The sequence below is a fragment of the Mirounga leonina genome, unplaced genomic scaffold, assembly GCF_011800145.1.
Source record: "Mirounga leonina isolate KUSES-001 unplaced genomic scaffold, KU_Mleo_1.0 Mir_168, whole genome shotgun sequence".
NCBI classification, from domain to species: Eukaryota; Metazoa; Chordata; class Mammalia; order Carnivora; family Phocidae; genus Mirounga; species Mirounga leonina.
In genome coordinates, this window is record NW_023270426.1 from 66761220 (window position 1) to 66780511 (window position 19292).

The window sequence follows — 19292 nt, forward strand, 5'->3', positions numbered from 1 at the left end:
GAATTATTAAATCAGTTGAAAACACTAAAAAAGAAAACAATGGACCAGTATGCTTTATAAACAAAACCAGATAGTCCAGGTATAAATGCCCTTACAATAATAATCTTTTAAATTAAAAAGTCACCTGTTTTGCACAGTTTCTCATTCTTGGGAGCATATAAATTTCTTCAAGTTCCTTTTGTCTTTCTTCCTCTTCTAATCGTCTTCTTTGATCTTCTGGAATTATTTCTTCCCAATTCTTTGAATTTCTTTCTGGTTCCAACTCAATGTCATCCTCATCCATATTTGAAAAGTTGGCAACCTTAAATTCAAGAATTATAACAGAATAAGCATTAAAGAAAAACTCATCCTTAAATTACATTTTGCATTTTAGGGGAGAGGATGTGACATACCAGAATACGGCAATAAAACTTAAATATCCTCAGGATAATGAATAGGACTATGGATTAAACCAAAAATGACTGCTAAACTATCTAAGTTCTTTATTAGTTCTTTATTATTTATTATTTTTTTATTAGGTCAAAGTAGAATAAACCAAAAAACTTCTAAGAATGATTCTCTTTTGTCCTGCTGCTCAACAAAATTAGTTGACAGACCAACAAAATAATTTATACTAACATGCTAAATCATCTTCCGCTGAAAATACCACACCAGTCCGTTAACTACAAAGTGCTGTAGAATAAACCAGTATTCTTATTTTTATAATCATAAAAAGTAACACAAAAGCGGGCGCCTGGGTGGCTCAGTTGGTTAAGCGACTGCCTTCGGCTCAGGTCATGATCCTGGAGTCCCGGGATCGAGTCCCGCATCGGGCTCCCTGCTCGGCGGGGAGTCTGCTCCTCCCTCTGACCCTCCTCCCTCTCATGCTCTCTGTCTCTCATTCTCTCTCTCACAAATAAATAAAATCTTAAAAAAAAAAAAAAAAGTAACACAAAAGCTACTGACAAGACACAAAGAACTCTGGGTCCATAGATAACCTGAGGTTCCTAGTTTCTTCATCTTAAAAAAAAGGGATAGACTGAGCTCACTAAATTTTGTGAAGATTAAATAAGATAATACATTTAAGGAACTATGAAGACTCTGGTACATGGGAGGGATTCGTTAAACCTAACTGCCAATAGTGGCACATTAAAACTTAGAGAAAGTGGGTGAAAAAAACCTGTGCTTATCCTGTGTTAAGAAATGACACTGCAAATAGTGTTCATTCTCTCATGTCTTTATTTATTTTAAAGATTTATTTATTTGAGAGAGAGAGAATGCACATGTGCATGCATGGAGGGGGCAGAGGGAAAGAATCTTCAAGCAGACTCCCCGCTCAGTGTGGAGGCCTACATGGGGCTCGATCCCAGGACCCATGAAATCATGACCTAAATGGAAACCAAGATCAGATGCTTAACTGACTGAGCCACCCAGACACCCTGTGTCTATTATTTAACTGTGATGAAAGCCCAAAGCTAGCAGTTTAGGAGAATTAACTCACTGTTATAAAAGTAATCTGTATTTACTTTACTTAGCTTATCAGTGACATTTTTTCAAACTGCCAATTAGTCAAATTAAAAGCAAATAGTGTAACCATGTAGAGTTAATCAGACAATACCCAGATTAAGTACAGGTTCCAGAAACCTTAACTTCTCAAGATTAAAGAAATAGTCCTCTAACCTATCTCCCTGCTTTTAATTCTTGCTCCATTACGGTATATCCTCCACATTGCAGCCAGAATGATTCATTAAAATTACAAACATTTTTATTCACTGTTGTGTCCCTGTGCATGGCACACTACAGGTGCTCAATAAATATTTGTTGAATGAACAAATGACACAAACTGAACTGCTCTCCTTAAAACCCTCAGTTCATGAAAATGGCTATAGAGGAACCTGCTTCTTTACACTAAACAACTGGCATACAACTTACTCTGTGAGGATGGCTGACTTACATTGCTTTAGGACTCCTTGCAACCTTTTACCCCTCACCAAACCAGGGGTATTTACAGGTACTAAAAGGAGCTCATTGCTTACATGGACTGAATAACTTGAGTTTTCTTAGGTGTGATAATGCTTAACTTAATGTCAAAAACTGCTCCAACATATAGAAGGCTAAAGCCTTTTGTCATACAAATCTCCATTAGAGATCATGTTCACTCATTTACCCAAATATTTGAGGATGTGCTAAGCACTTTTTTAGATGCTAATTAGAATAACAGCCCTCCTCATTCCACTGTATGTACCTATTCATAAATGGTCCTTTTCAAAACAAGTTGCTACTGGTTTGTCAGAATGAGAGAGAAAAACTTTCATACACCATAGCAAATTTTAAGCCAAAAATACTGAGAAATTATCATGTTGATTGTGCTTAAAGAGATTAATAAAATGCAAAATGACAAAAAATAATTTGTCAATTTAGATAATTTGAAAGAAAAATTAAAAAGAAAAATCTACCTTGAACTGGGAAAGCAATTCATCTCCTACAGTTAAAGGGCCTGGTTCGTTTTCATGAGTTTCAGCCCTCTTCAAGATCTCATCTATATCCATTTCCTATAATTAGAAAGAAATCTTTAAGTATAGTTTAACATACTTTGAAGTAGATACACCTTACACTTACAAGTTTAAAGAAATGGCACATTTTGAGGCAAGTTTTTTTTTTTTTTTTTTTACCTGGGGCTCTTGTTTTTCTCCTTCAGGTTCCTTAAAAAGCTCCTCAGCGCCAAACTTTAAAATGGCTGATAATTCTTCTTTATTGAAAGGAGTAGAACTAAATCAAGAAAAACAAATAAAAATGCTTAATACTAACAGTTAACAATATTTACATTGCACTTTTATTCATTATTGACACAGTCAACTTTATATAATTTATATGACAGAGTTAGACATGTTAAGTATTATAAGTGTACTTATTTTAAAAGTTAAGAACTTGAAACCTAGAAGTTAAAGGAATTTCTCCCAAGATTTATAAAACTTGAGTGGTAAAATCAGGACTAAATGTATGCTTTTGACTAAAAATTAATCCAGTGCTTTAAAAAATTACAATACTAAATATGGTACCTCCAAGTTCTGCTTATAGCATGTAAGATTTCAGGAAAATGAGTGCAGAATGATTCTAAATAACTTTTTTTTTTTTTTTAAATATTAAAGTAACTACCAGGGCGCCTGGATGGCTCAGTTGGTTAAGCATCTGCCTCTGGCTGAGGTCATGATCTCAGGGTTCTGGGATAGAACCCCGTGTCATCGGGCTCTCTGCTCAGAGGGAAGTCTGCTTCTTTCTCTCCCTCTCTTCTTCTCTCCCCTGCCCCCGGCTCATGTTCTCTCTCTCACATGAAAAAATCTTAAAAAAAAAAAAAAAATTAACTACCTTGAGGGGGCAGAACCTGTATGTAGTACTGTCTTCCCAGTTGTGTCCATTCTCTGAATCACAAGGTGATCCAAAACCATCTTCTTTTTCGCCCTTTCAAGTATATCCTCTTCAACTGATCCCTTTGTAACTAGACGATAAATATTCACCTGTAAAGATATGCATAATGAAACATAAAATGTAGTAAAAAGGATTCATTTTGCTCATCTGAAATACCCAAAGGTCGGCAGTTCTATATCAAACAGTACCACCATATAGGGATATTTTGAAAATTTATGGGAACATTTTTATAGTTTTTGAAATCATTAGGTGGGTTTACCAATACTTAAGAGCAAAGGGACCTGGGATACCAGACATTCTGCATTAAACTGGACATTCAGGTACAAAGAAAAAGTATCCTCAGTCTTTCAAGTCTTACAAATGATTTTTAAAAACCTTTTTAAATTATTTTGAGTCTAAATTTGAACTCCATTTTAAGGTAAACATGAAGAGTTTTAATGAAGTTATAAAACATATACTAGTTTTTTCAGCATTGTAACTATTGCATAAATCAGTAGATAATTGGATACCCTTTTATTTAAATCTCTGTCAAAGTTATTTCCAAATGTGTATAGTATTAGTGTCACCAATTAAACTCATCTGTACTACTCATCTATACTCATTTTGTAGTTGTTGCACGTAAATATTTAATAAGAGATATGAAATACCTTGTGTCAGATTTAGAACCAAATACTAGTAAAGCCACAGGTACGTGCATGATTTCACACATATGTGGAATACTAAACAAATGATCATAGGGGAAAAAGAGAAGCAAACCAAGAAACAGACTCCTAACAACAGAGAACAAATTGATGGTTACCCTGGGGAAGGGGAGGTGGTTAAAAAGGTGATGAGGATTAAGGAGGACACCTATTGTGATGAGTACCAAGTGTTGTATGGAAGAGTTGAAGCACTATAATGTACACCCAGAACTAATATTACACTGTATGTTAACTAGAATTTAAATAAAAACTTAAAAAACAAAAAACAGCCAAGTACATGAGGCATAGGAATCTTAATACACCAATAATGAAATAATAAAGAATATATCTCAATAATCATTAATAAAAATATGTATTCATATTTATATATTTTAAATGTATTAAATGATAATGTATTAAATAACTTTTATTTTAAAATATAGTCATATTTATGTCACATTTTTTAAGTTTTGTAACAAAATAGTAAGAAATCTGTTACCATTATTTTACGATCTTACTCAAATATTCTTCCTAGAGGTCTACCATGCAACTTTCTATAGTATTTTATATAACTGGTTCTTCTAATGTATCCTCTACTTTCTATCACCTATTAGAAAATGGGGTGGCCCTTAAGAAGTATTTAAGTAGTATAAATGGAATATGAGCCCAGCCATGTATTGAGGATTTCAATATAGGAGGGTTTAGTGCAATTAACCACTACCCCCTATCTCATTCATAAAACAGGGCTATTTTGACTATTCACATATACATTAGGCCCAGCTCACCTGTGAGATTATCTTATTTCCTCACCCTCTCCTCTCTGACAGTCTATAATTTATCTTGGCATGTTATTGTTATTATCACTACTTCAAGTTTGCTTCTCTATATAATGTGTAAGTCAGTATTGTTATCTAATTTTAATGCTAATTTCTATTGTCTTATGTACCAATATACCCGATCTTTCCTTCCTTTGTACTTTCTATGGAGAATGAGTCCTGCTCTAATTTTCCCAACTCTAAATTTGTTCTTTATATTCCAGTGTAGTCCTATATATTAAAATACCTATTTTTTAAAAAGAGTTTGTTTTTTTACCTAAATTGCTATTAGGGCATTCAAATTATTTTCAAATTCATGTATTCAATTCAAGGAAAAGGGGGTGCTAAAAACAGCTGTTGTAAAAAGGAGTCTCTGGGTCTGATGATGTTAAGAACCACTACTGTAAATACAAGCTATCACACTTAGGGGTATGCAATGTTCTTCCAGAGTATAAAAATTACAGAAAGAAGCATAATGTATTTCTGATGAGAGTTTTATGAGAATTATTTGGGCAAAATATTTTTTTTCAATTAAAATTATGGACATATTTTTCAGTAGAAAACATGATTCTTAAAAAGGTAATATAAACGTGATCTTTCTGTGCTATTTGTTCGTATCTCTTGCTTTGGAGAAGTTTGATAAGCACTACTCTAGATGGAGGTAAATGAATTAAAATACAAGGACCAAGGCATCAGAATAATGACATACAGTTTTTCTCAAGGCCTATTACAATGGTGTCAGATAGCTGTACAAAAACTATAAAATCAGAATGGCTTTTTTGCATAAAGAACCTTACAGGCAAATGGATTAATAAGATACAGGTTAACAAAAAGGTAGCAATATCCTAAGCAAAATCATAGTTAAGATAATAAAGACATTTTAATGCTTATGTTTTGAATGAAAAACACTGGTACTCTACAGCTGTAAACAGAATGTATGATTAAAAGAGAATGCAGGGCGCCTGGGTGGCTCAGTTGGTTAGGCGACTGCCTTCGGCTCAGGTCATGATCCTGGAGTCCTGGGATCGAGTCCCGCATCGGGCTCCCTGCTCAGCAGGGAGTCTGCTTCTCCCTCTGACCCTCCCCCCTCTCATGCTCTATCTCATTCTCTCTCTCAAATAAATAAATAAAATCTTTAAAAAAAAATAAAAAAATAAAAAAATAAAAGAGAATGCATAATCCTATTATGGCAGGCCTTGCAGCTGTTAGGTCTCTGAAATCCAGGTCTGAGAGCTGTGTGTGTATGCGATGCGCGGTGCCTGCCGTGCCAGCTCCAGAGTGCTGCCCGGGCGCCCTCCATCCACTCCCCAACCCCTCCCCGCTCGGGTATTCAATTCTGCCAAACCTTCCAGGTGATTTTGGTAAATCTGAGTTCCTGAGTACTTTACCTGTTAAAGAGCAACATGACTGTGTTCCAATGATCTGACCCAGAAGATAAACCAAAATCACTTCCAAACACTGATGATCATAAAAAAGGAATCTAAAAGTAAAATAAAAGAAAAAAAAAATACCTGTTTCTTCTGCCCAATTCGATGAGCTCTAGCCTGTGCCTGAAGATCATTTTGTGGATTCCAATCAGAATCAAATATAACAACAGTGTCAGCAGAGGCTAAATTAATTCCCAGGCCTCCAGCTCTCGTGGAAAGCAAAAAGCAGAAATCCTGTAAGGAATTATAAATAGGCTCAATTTTAAATTCGTCTTAACCGTGACTGTGAATAATTAGAGAATTTTACAACTGATTTTTTGAATTTAAAAGTATTTTACCAATAAAAGTAAAGGGCAGTTTTAAAAAATAAAATACAAAAACCTCTAGCAAAACCAATCAACAAGACTCCTAAATACAAATATACATGGGAATAATATATATCAAATTTAAAAATTTGTAAATGAAAGTGGGCTAATTTATTTTGAATCAAATTAACTCTCCTATGCTGAAATAGTATTGATTAAGAAAGGGTAAAATTCTTCAGATTTAACATAGAATATTGATTTTAAAACCTCACTTACAAAGAAAAACTGGGTAACAAACAGTAAGATTAAAAAAAAAAAGCACATTCAACTAAAATGATTAATTTACAATTTTAAAAGCATTCATACCTCTGATCCTTCAGCATTAAAATGATCTAGAGCTTGTTTTCTCAGTTCTCCTTTTATTGATCCATCTAATCTCTAGAATAAAACACATTAAAATACTGCATATAACAGATTCAAATATTTAAAAAAGATATTAAATCAACAATGAAATTAAGTATGAAAAGGCAGTATTGCTTTTGCTAAGGCCGTAAGAGTATAAGGCACATAAGAGGCAAGAAGACAATACCCAGGCATTCTGTCTCTCAAGTCTGTGTTCTTAACCACTAAAACTATTTCCCCAGATAATAACAGTAAGTAATGACAATGGCTATCGTTCTGCCTGAGTCTCACGGTAAGAAATACATTTTACACATGAATGTGTACACAGCTGTATACCTGAAGCAAGTTACATGACACAATGTACCATGATATACTCTCATATATTAAAATCTATTTCATTTTTTCAAAATGTTGGTACAACTCATTGAAATGATTCCCAGATCCATTAATAGGTTACAGACCACAGTTTTATAAATGCTGATTAAGTCCAGTGTGGTTACTGGACCAACAGCCATCAGTGTCACCTGAGAACTTAGAAATGCAAATTTTTGAGCCCCATCCCAGATCTACTGAATCAGAAACTCTGAGAAAGGGGTCCAGGGGCTCAGTTGGTTTAGTGTCTGCCTTTGGCTCAGGTCATGATCTCAGGGTACTGGGATTAAGCCCCATGTCGGGCCCCCACTCAAGTGGGGAGTCTGCTTCTCTCTCTCCCTCTGTCCCTCCTCCCTGCTCATGTTTGCTCTCTCTCTCTCAAATAAATAAAATCTTTAAAACAAAATTTAAAGAAAGAGAGAGAGAGAATGAAAGGGGTCCAGCAAAAGCCCTTAAGTTTGAAAGTCACTGATTTGGGGAACCATGGGTTCTAGTCAAATAGCCTGCATTTGAGTGTCTTCAGTATTCATGAGTGCCTGGGCAAGTGATCTTGACTTTTCACCTTGTTTGTTTCTTTCTCAGGGAATGAACATAATAGTAGTACTTCCTTCACAAAATTCAGAGCACTCCGTGAGAGAACACAGTAAAACACTTAGCTCAGTGTTGGATATATACGGAGTCCTTACTAAATATTAGCTGATGTCCAAAAAAAAAAAAAAAAAAAAAAAAACTTAAATAGTCCTATCTGTATCTTTTTCATTAACAATTACAATTAGTAAAGACTTTTAAAAACAGTGGGTATACCATTTATTGAAGTATGACCTAAATCAGAAGAGTGGTAAAAATAATTTTCTCTGGGAATTAATCTGGGAATGAGAAGGGATTAGAGGCATAGAATTGCTAATAAGAACTTCTTTACTATTTGTTTGACCATGTACACGTAATAGTTTGTCTAAAAACAACCAACAGAGGGTTAGGGTGGGGACAGAGGGGTGATATGGAGAAACACGGTGATAGCTAAAGGGTACAGTTTCTTTTTGAGGGGATGAAAACATTCTAAGATTGTGTTGATGGCTGCCCAACTCTGTGCATATATTAAAAAATCACTTAATTCTACACTTTAAATGGATGAATTGCATGGGAAAGAAATTACATCTGAATAAAACTGTTAAGAAAATCAAATGATACTTTTTCCATACTTTTCCCTTAGAGTGAATGACTATATATTTCTCAATCATGTTCATATCACCAAAAACCTGTCCTTCAAAGCAGACATTACCAGAGTTATAATGTTATTTTTATTTGTAATTACCTGCTTAATGTCTATCTTCCACATTATGATGTAAACTCCAACAGAGCAGGGATTATGTCTGTTGAGATTCATCTTTATAATTCTGCTTCTATTTTATTTTATTTTATTTTATTTATTTATTTTTTTTTTTTAAAGATTTTATTTATTTATTCATGAGAGACAGAGAGAGAGAGGCAGAGGGAGAAGCAGGCTCCCAAGGAGCAGAGAGCCCGATGCGGGACTCGATCCCAGGACCCCGGGATCATGACCCGAGCCGAAGGCAGACGCTTAACCATCTGAGCCACCCAGGCACCCTCTGCTTCTATTTTATATCCTGCACTAAATATATATCATTTACTAGTTATATGAGTGTTCACTAGGTTCTAGGCACTGTTCATAAAAGGATTAAATAAGGATTAAATTATTAGAAAGTACTGAGACTAGCACCTGTCTCTTAACATTAAACACTCATTCATATTAGCTTTAATTACCCTGAATGGATTTCAAAATAAATACTGAATAGATGGAATATAAGACCATTTTGGTCTTTAGTACCGTCCTTGGAGTCATCTATCGTTTTATACAGCAAGCTATGTATTAGAATAACTGTGAGAACATGATTCTTCAGAATGTGTAACAGTCCTGGTAACATTCACAAGGACTGCTCTCTCTTTCCCTTCCTCAAACTAAAGCCTAATACATAAAGCTGCCCATTTAGATTTGAGCACAGAAGAGAAGTACAGAATTAAAATAAAAATTAGAGAAAAGAAAAATTGCTTTGCTGCGAAATATAAGGTGAAGAAAAAAAAGGAATAATGATAAACAGAATTTTTAAATTTTTATAAATTTCTAAAAGATACATTATCTTAAAAGTACAGTTTATATAAAAATCTATACAGAAGAATTTCAAAGGTAATTTTGTAGAACACGCTCAAGAATCAGATGAAATTTAAGTCAACAAAAAAGAAAAAATGAAATGCTTACTTGAAAGGGGAATTGACGGTATTTCAAATATTCTGCAAGTATATCTAACATCCGCACCATTTGAGAAAAAATAAGAACTCTATTGCCTCGTTCTCTTAGGCGAATTAACAGTTTGTCAAGAAGAATCAATTTTCCGCTACTACGGATTAAGTGCTAGGAAACAATAAATTACAACTGTTACAGCATGTGAAAAGAATCAAACGAAACAAATACTCTACTTAATACTTCATCTTCTTTAATTTATATTTAAAATCAAAATGTTATGTTTTTATAATGTTGGAAAACAGTTTCAGTTTTCAAAATTTTCTAGGACTTTCTAGGATCAATTTAATGTATGCCAGCTAAGATTTTCCTTGCCATTTAGCACCTAGGTTTTTGTCATGTTTTGGAGTAAGGGGATGGGGGGAGCAGTTTCACTTTATTTGCTAGTTATTACACTACTTCTCCAAAAATCTTTGAAAAATAATATACTGAAAGAAGCAGCAACTAAAGGTTTTAAAACAGTAAGAAAACCTATTTTAATTTATACATATCAGTCACTGAACCTAGCACTTCAAAGCACTACTGTGACTGGATGGCAGTTGTGCCTTCTTCATACTTTCCATTTGTCTTCCAGAAGTGATAGGAATGGTAAAACCTGAGGTCAAGATGTCTTTCTCAAGCCTACCATTTGCCATATCACAAATTCAGCACATTCACTGATGTGAATTTTTGTCAATTAAGAATATACTAAGGGATTTCTGCTGGATAAATCTTGGTAGTCCATACAAATCCATTTTTAGAAAAATGATCAAAATAATTGGATAAATTATAATTTTGAAGCCTTTTTTAAAGACTAAAAAAAACCCCATTATTTAATTATACCATAACCAAAGAGAAATTCTAACCAATTATTAAAGCCTCGTGGCACTTTTAGTTACAACTGCAATAAGCATTCCCAGAATTTTGTTTTACTATAAAGTAACAATATTTTAAAACCCTTACTTGTAAGGCCTCCTGTTTATTATAGAATTCATTATTATCTGGTGGTTTAATGAGGTAGCAATGGTTACAACATTTCTTTAGCTCCATCATAATGTTCAAAAAGCCTGAGGTACTGCCCTTGGAACCTTTGCTGAGGGCTTTGTAATTCCTAGTTAATATCCATCTGTTTAAAGAAAAAAAAAATAACATAAAAATGAGCTTTAGCAGAACACTTACCAGGATGAATTCTAAAATCATGAAAAAACAATCAAGCACCAAAGCAAAATTGCACCATTATGAAGTTTACAACTGGATAATACAATGGACCAAACCTCATTCACAAGACTAAGGAACTTCATTCATAAAATTAATGAGAACACAACACATAACTTGTTATCTGTGCTATATACAGTAAAGGCTTAATGTAACATAGTGAGTGTAGTGTATTAATCATTTTTACCCCAAAGTTACTTCAAAAATGGGTCAGCTATCATCTATATTAACCTTCCTACAAATTTTACTACATTAGGCAACCAAAACATAGACCTATAAGAAACCTCATGAACATACCTGGTTTACCCACACTGCCTTCTCTAAATTACAATTAAACAATACATATGCAACTTGTAGAAAAATTACAGGTGGTTATTTTATCACTCCAAACTATTTATGTAACTATGTAACATTTCCTCTCACCACAATATACTTTGTCTTCTACCATCTTTTATTTTCTTTTTTTATAAGGTTAATCTTGGAAGGGACTTGAAACAATTTTATCTCTGATTTGCCTCAAAATGATAGGAGGTGGGGCAAGTGGGAATGGCTAGAGATAAAATAAGACTGGCTATGAGTTGAAAACAAAGCCAAGTGTTGGTAATTTATTATGTCATCCTCTTTTTGTATATGTTTGAAATTTTCCACAATACAAACCTAAAATTCATGCAATAAATGTATTTTCTTTTAATGTATGGCACTTTACAGATGTTACCATAAAATAAGTTTCTGAGAATCTAAATGCACGTAGCAGTGCATTTTATGCAATTAAATGTTTAAATAACTATTAGGACAAATATTACCTTTTGATTCTTTGAAGTAGTACTGTATAGATCTTACATATAAATTTAAATTATGATTAATATTCTTCAACAGGGGGCCTAAAATTTTAAGTTTCTTTTTCTGGCCTCTACCTCTGTCAATTATATAATTATCATAACTACAAAATAATGCCTTAGTATCACTAACACTTTAGTATTAACACTTAACAGAACTCTCTATATGGTAACAGAGCATAAAATAGACAAACACAATTAAGTCTTAGGTCACCCATGATCTTGAACATGCCATTCAATATCTCTTCGGCTTCAAGAGCCCATAGAATAAGCCTATTCTAAAATTCAAGAATTGTTATTGCTCTAAAAACCTATTGTGGGGTGGGGGGGACACCTCGATGAGACAACGTTACAGAGGGTTATTTAGAATTAAACATCCAGAATATGTGGTCTGTTTACAGCTTACTTGTAATACTGTTTCTGTAAAGCACTCATTTCCATTCTTAAAATCTGTTCAACCTTGGCAGGAAGAGATTTTTCCACATCTTTTTTAACTCTGCGTAACAGAAACGGCTCAAGCTCCTTGTGGAGGCTTGCATAACCATATTCTCTGCCTTTTCCATGTTCTTCTTCAAAATCTTCCCAGGAAGAAAACCTTAGAAGTTTAAGAAAATGGAAGAACCACTGAAAAAAGTCATATTGCATATGAGTTTTTTGAGAGTAGTCATATATAAACAAAATATAGACTTTCAGGAAAAAAGATCTAATATTAGTCACTTCTAAGAACTATCCTTCCCAAGAAATGTCCTATATATATATATAAAGGTGAAACATAAGTTGTTTTACAAAAATTATGATTCTCTTTGAGCTAAAGATGTTAAATAAAATTAAAGTATTTTCAAATACAGAATTATCACTAAAATATTTCTCAAAAAATATAATTTTAAAATTCTGAATCTATTGAAAAAAAATGTTTGTCATCTTGAACAAGTTATATGACCCTTATCTAGTCTAGTTTCCCTCAAAAGGGATTACCAAGACCTTATTATTGTAGTTATTGCTACTATTAAATACTAAGGATACTGTTTCAGTTTTTCAAATGAATATTATTTTGAACAAGGGCAAAATCAACTGTTTAATTTATTACACATGACTCAAACTTCTTTACAAAACTGAAAAATTAAAATATTAGAAATACAAAATGTTACATCCCATTTCCTTTTTTTATTTTCCTTCTTAAAAATCTGTGGTCTAATGTTCTAGGACAATAAAACTTCTACGGACCTTACTACCTACACTAATTATTTTCCTGCTAAGCTTAACATATGAAACTAATATTAAAACTGTATATCCCAATTTATCTTACTTTTCTGGCATAATGAAATGTAGCAAAGACCAGAGCTCTTTGAGGGAGTTTTGTAGAGGAGTTCCAGTAATAAGGAGACGGTGATTGGACTTAAAGTCTATTAAAGTTTTATACAGGAGAGAGTCATCATTCTTTAATCGATGTGCTTCATCTACACCTATAAAAGCCCAATTTAGACCTCCAAGGAATGCCTTAAAATGAACAGAAAAACACAGTTAATATTTTAAGAGAAAAATTAAATTCAAATTAATAAACCGAGGCAAAGTAAAATTAAAAGCAAACTTGTTTTTCAAATAAAAATTATATATTATTTCAAGATTTATTGAAATCCTCAAATAAAGTAACTCAACATGCAAAATAAAGTTCCTTGCATGACTAATTCACCCACTGGAAAACAGAGAAAAGCAAATGAAAGTTTTTACTAGCTTACACATTCAAAAAAAGGAAAAAGAAATACAACAGTATCATTAAAATAGTATTTAAAATTTTTCACAGATTTTTAGCTTAAGGCCAGCAGAAGCCTCTATTAATGTCAATTTAGAGAAAATATGATATAAATTTGGAAGCATCTTATTCCAAGTGTAGAAATAATTCACCGTATGATTTTTATGAACTGTGGATCTCTAATATATAAATGTGGGTCTCTGACTTAAAACAGAGACAGGCCTCATTCTGCTATTTAATGGTTGTATGACCTAGGAGACAAGAACATTAACCTCTTTTGACACTGGATTTTTCTTTCCAATAAAGCAGAAATAGCAATATCTTATAAAATAGATGTGAATTACTTGAGATATGAACGATAAAGAACTAATTAAACAACATCTATAAAGCATTTAGCTTAGTGCTTCACCCAGGGGTAGCTTAATTCTTTTAGGTATTTTCCTCCTCTTTGAAGATCTTACAAATCAACACACTATACCAAACTAGTTTTATATAAGTCAATAGTTGGCAAACTTTTCCTGTAAAGACCCAGATGGTAAATATTTTAGCTTCTTGTAGACAAATGTGTGATGGTCTGTCACATATTCTTTGTTTTTACACCATCTAAAAATGTAAAGACCATTCTTAGTTCAAAAGTCATAAAAAACAAGCCAGATTTGACCCACAGGATGTAGTATGCTGATCCATGATTTATCTTCTCACCCTATCCACAATATATGGTAAAGGAAAAATGGATATACACCAAACAGAAAAGCATAGGTAATACACACCTTATCCTTCAATAAAATTTCGTAAGTTGTTAAAAGTATATTAAATTTTAACCGTTTGGTCTGGGGATGCATCCATTCATGAGTTCTTATCTATCAAGAAATTTTAAAGATAATTTTAAGACAAACATTAAGAAAAATATACTTTCATTTGAATATCTAAAAAAAATCCCTCCAAAATACACAAAAAATCTGTTTATATAATAAAATCATTTTAATTCTTAACACAGTCCAACAAGCTACACTCATCTTACTTATAAATAAAATATAAATACCACAGCATACCAAAACCTATAAAAATAAAGCAGACACATTTTTAAATACACACTTTCTACTGAAGGAAGTTCATATTTAACAAAACATAAGTGATTAATTCATTTAACAACATAGCATTTATGGATGAAATATGATGTCTGGGTCTGCTTCACAATATTTGGGAGGAAAGCACTCTGTAGAGGTACAGATGAAACAAAACCGGCAAAGCATTAGAACTGTGAAGCTGGAGATGGGCACACAGAGGTTTATTATAGTCTTCTGTTTTCATGTATATTTGAAATTCTCCATAAGAACTTAGAAAAAATATATATTACATAAAGTAACACTCAGATGAAAACTGCCTTTTATTACAGCCAATTAAATATGTATTGAGTACTTTGTGGCAAGTTTTACACTAGAAACTAAGACTATAAAGACAAGTATGTCTAGATTTTTAAATGTGTGGAGAAACAACTTACCATATTTCTGCTGTTAATGTCACCTAAATAAACCACAGCATTCATTTGAGAAGCCCATGTCTGAATTTCCCTTTGCCAGGAAGTAAGAGTGGAAAGTGGTACTACTAACAGAAAAGGTCCATATAATTGATGTTCATGAAATAAATAGTTCAGAAATGAGATCGTCTGTATTGTTTTTCCAAGGCCCATTTCATCAGCAAGTATGCAACTATTTCCTCTACAAAATTAAAAACAACAATTATGTATGCAATAGATTCAAATTTATAAAGAAACCTTTTTATATAACCCATATACAAATTTAAAGTTAAAATTAATCTGAAAGGTATACAAACAATATACCACTTTTATTAGCTATAAATAATAAGTGTAAAGGCCTCTGTAATAGTATAAAAAAAGTGGACGAAGTTCATCATTTTAGTCCAAAGGAAGCTTAAAGAGTAACAGTAATATGAAGTAGTGCAGCAATTAAGGTTAAACTCAAACTCCCCTGGATTTTCTTCTTAGTATGTAATAAATATTACTATATACTAAGGAAATTCAAAAGCCTGCATATAAATACCAGTCTTCATCCTTGATATTGGTGGAAATCTTTTCCAAATCCTGTATTTGTAAAATTCGTATGCCCTCAAATTAAACAGACAATTCAAAATATACTCACTTGCACCAAGAGTGAGCAAGCCAATTTAAACCATTCAGTTGATAATCTCTTAATTCTAAACTCTCATGTCCTCCAATATAGGATGGCTGCTTCTTTAGGGCTACAAATCTTGGCCTTTGTTTTAATACCTTTAGTAGAAATAAATGTAATAAGAAGAACTATCAAATGTGAGAATCTTAAAAGATCAAAATCTCAGATTTTACCATAGATTTTGAAATTTTATCTCAAATTTTCAAGCTCAGAAATTCCATGACTCAAAATATATCTCAGGATTCATTCAAAGAAGACTGTTTTCTCTTACTGTAACAACATCGTACAGTGAAATATTTTGCCCTCTTTTTTGGACAAAAAATGATAGAAATAAGTAAGTTCCTGCTGAAATACTTGAGTCTTACACAGTTCAGAAGCAAGAGCTATGTTAAATTCATTCATTTAACTGCTAGTGCAGCCCTGACCTAGAAATAAACCATACAACTGGCTTAACTTTCTGATTTCTAAATTACCATTATCAGTTTAATTCAGTCTTATAGTAAGAAAACAAATTCTAATAGTACATAGACCCTCAAAACTACTGCTGATAATGTCTCTAAGTAAAAAGATCTTATATTAGGCAAGGTAGTCCTAAGTACCACTTCTTTTCTTATGGGTACATTCCTCTTTTCTTTCCTACCTTCAAAGAAAATATTCACTACCTTTTAAAGCAAGCATATATATCTATTTTCCAGGTAATTTCCCCTATTTGTTCTCCCCAAGACACTCCTCACAACCACCAATTTATCATCTTCCTGACAGTTTTACTCACCAAGGCTAAAAGACAGCACCACATTAAGACCGCATGGCAATCACCAGAACACCTTCTCCCCTAAGACCTATCAACCAAGCACAGTTCTCTCTCTTAGTCTACCTGAAATCAAGATCCAACTCTCTATTTGGGCTTGTAATATTTATGATGTGTAAATACTATTTTCATTAATTAAAAATTTCCAACAATACTCACTTTGCAATCTTTAAAAGGAGTGGTTTTTGACTGATTCCTGCTAAAATACTCATCTATGCATGCTTGAAACTTTTTGGAAATTAGAGCTCCATCCTCCCAGCTGCACTCTGAGTATGGAAGGCCCTGCCATTTGCAATAATAATCAGGATAACCAGCTGCTGACTTCTGATTGGAATGAGCTGTGAGATAAATCAGATATTTATTTATTTATTTTCACAATGAATCTTATCCAAGGACTAATGTTTGGTAAAAAAACTACACAAGCAAAAATTAGTCATCTGGTTTACAATACCCTATGACAGTAAGACTAAACTACTGTATTTGATGTATAAGCAATACATTTAAATTTTTCTCAGATCGAAATGGAAAGATAAAACTTTGAGAATCATTTATTACTAACCAATTATTCGTTCCACTATTTGATACTGTTTGTGTAGATCATCTGTGAGTTCTTGCTGGCAATTATAATATTCCACATCTTCTGGAGAAGCATTTTTCAACCTGAAAGATTATTAATCCAGAAATAAGACTTCAAAATCTCCCCTAAATAACCATTCCCCCAAATACTATCTGTAGCACAAAATCTCCCATTTGCCACTTATCATGTGAGTCAGCTGAATAATGAAGAAACTGAAATAGAAATAAAGTGAAGCATCATTAATTTTTAATTTAAAAAAATGTATAATTTATAATTTATGAGATGACATTCTACACAACTATTATTGAGAAGTTTAGATATGGCTATTTCCAAAAAGTATTACCTTCAAATACAATTTAAGAGTATAAATAGTTATTTTAGGTTATTGGATTCTCTCTTTTTTTTTTAAAGATTTTGTTTATTTATTTGACAGCGACAGACACAGCGAGAGAGTGAACACAAGCAGGGGGAGTGGGAGAGGGAGAAGCAGGCTCCCCTCTGAGCAGGGAGCCTGATGTGGGGCTCGATCCAAGGACTATGGGATGATGCCCTGAGCTGAAGGCAGATGCTTAACCGACGGAGCCACCCAGGGCTCCTCTTAGGTTATTGGACTCTTGACTATGTATTCCTTATTAACAAAAAGCTTAGTAATCATCTTTGAACTGTTAAAAAATTAAATGTAATATAAAACGTATTTACCATCTTTTTGTTTCCTGATCTTTTTTCTTATAATTATCCAATTTTTTCATTCCTCTAACATTCTGCTGCTTAAGGGTTTCTTCTGTCTCCCAAGTATTGTGAATATGGGACCATCCTTTCCATTTAATTAAATATTGGATCTCGCCTGGTTCCTTGTTTTTTTCAAATCCTGCATTTGGGTCACCATCTGCTTCAACTGCATAGATGGTTGTAGTAGCACCAGTAGCTGAAAAAGAAAACACAATACATTCCATGTAATTCTGCTATAAGATTGTTTCCTTCAACTCAAAAATTCAAGAATATGAAGAGAAAAATATATGTGCTTTTAAATAAGTAAAGAATCAGGGTACAAGAATTTAAGGAAAATTGTATTATACATACATAAAAGAAACTCCAAATTTTAGAATGGAAAGATTATCTAATTTAATTCCCTCAGTTTTAAAATTAGAAAAAACAAAGTCAAAAGACAGTGGCACACCTAAGATCATACAGTAATTTATAATAACCGATGACTGGATGCCTGATAACTGGAAATAAAATGATGAAAAATCACCTTTAAAAACTCCAAAATTATGTTGGAGATATGTGTACCCTCGTGTTCAATGCAGAATTATTTACAACAGCCAAGACATGGAAACAACCTAAGTGTCCCATCAACAGATAAAGAAAATGTGATTCACATATATAATGGAATACTATTTAGCCACAAAAAAGGAAATCCTGCCATTTGCAACAATGTGGATGAACATTGAGGGTATTACACTAAGTGAAATAAGTGAGACAGAGAAGGACAAATACCATATGATCTCACTTACATATGGAATCCAAAACAAACAAAGGAAAAGCTCATAGGAAAAGAGATCAGATCTGTAGTTACCCGAGGCAGCTGGCAGATGTGTGGGGGGGGTAATAATGCAGATGTATACAGACTTCCAGGTGTAAGATAAGTATTGGGGAGGTAACGTACAACATAATGACCATAGTCAACACTGCTGTGCAGTATATTTGAAAGCTACTCAGAGAGTAGATTTTAAAAGTTATCATAAGGAAAAAAACTTTCCTTTTTTTCTTCTTCTTATCTATATGAGATGATGGATAAATATAAACTAAACTTACTGTGGTATCTTCTTATCTATATGAGATGATGGATAAATATAAACTAAACTTACTGTGGTAATCATTTTGTAATATATGTAAGTCATGCTGTTCACCTTAAATTTATACATTGTATGTCATATGTCAATAAAACAAAACAAAAAAATGCATGTGAAGATAACTAATTTGAGATGAAAGAAAAAACATTTAAAAATAACCAAACTATTTGTGAAACTGAAAGTACCTAAATAACAACCATTATTTAGGCATGACAACCGAAAAGCTCAAATACGTAGATTAAAAATTTTTCTAATTATCTGTAATCAATGAAGTGAGGTTAAATGGATTATTCTGTGGGAAGAAAACTCAGGCGAAACAAAGTATATTTTATAACAAATAAGTATAACAGATGAAAAGCCAC

At 32.9% G+C, this 19292-nt stretch overlaps 1 protein-coding gene across 4 annotated transcripts in view; it reads right to left on the reverse strand.

Annotated features, from left to right (window-relative positions):
* The window catches only part of CHD1 (chromodomain helicase DNA binding protein 1), a 72239-nt gene that overhangs the window by 22331 nt on the left and 30616 nt on the right, over positions 1 to 19292 (reverse strand). For all 4 annotated transcript variants that reach the window (XM_035014952.1, XM_035014953.1, XM_035014951.1 and 1 more), the window contains 16 exons: positions 17777 to 18002; positions 17060 to 17160; positions 16660 to 16838; positions 15663 to 15790; positions 15005 to 15221; positions 14274 to 14363; positions 13060 to 13250; positions 12160 to 12348; positions 10666 to 10828; positions 9682 to 9834; positions 6999 to 7070; positions 6412 to 6561; positions 3346 to 3494; positions 2652 to 2748; positions 2436 to 2531; positions 125 to 301 (listed from right to left, as the gene is read on the reverse strand). In XM_035014952.1, the coding sequence (XP_034870843.1) occupies positions 125 to 301; positions 2436 to 2531; positions 2652 to 2748; positions 3346 to 3494; positions 6412 to 6561; positions 6999 to 7070; positions 9682 to 9834; positions 10666 to 10828; positions 12160 to 12348; positions 13060 to 13250; positions 14274 to 14363; positions 15005 to 15221; positions 15663 to 15790; positions 16660 to 16838; positions 17060 to 17160; positions 17777 to 18002 (2378 nt within the window). The remainder of the gene's footprint in view (positions 1 to 124; positions 302 to 2435; positions 2532 to 2651; positions 2749 to 3345; positions 3495 to 6411; positions 6562 to 6998; positions 7071 to 9681; positions 9835 to 10665; positions 10829 to 12159; positions 12349 to 13059; positions 13251 to 14273; positions 14364 to 15004; positions 15222 to 15662; positions 15791 to 16659; positions 16839 to 17059; positions 17161 to 17776; positions 18003 to 19292) is intronic.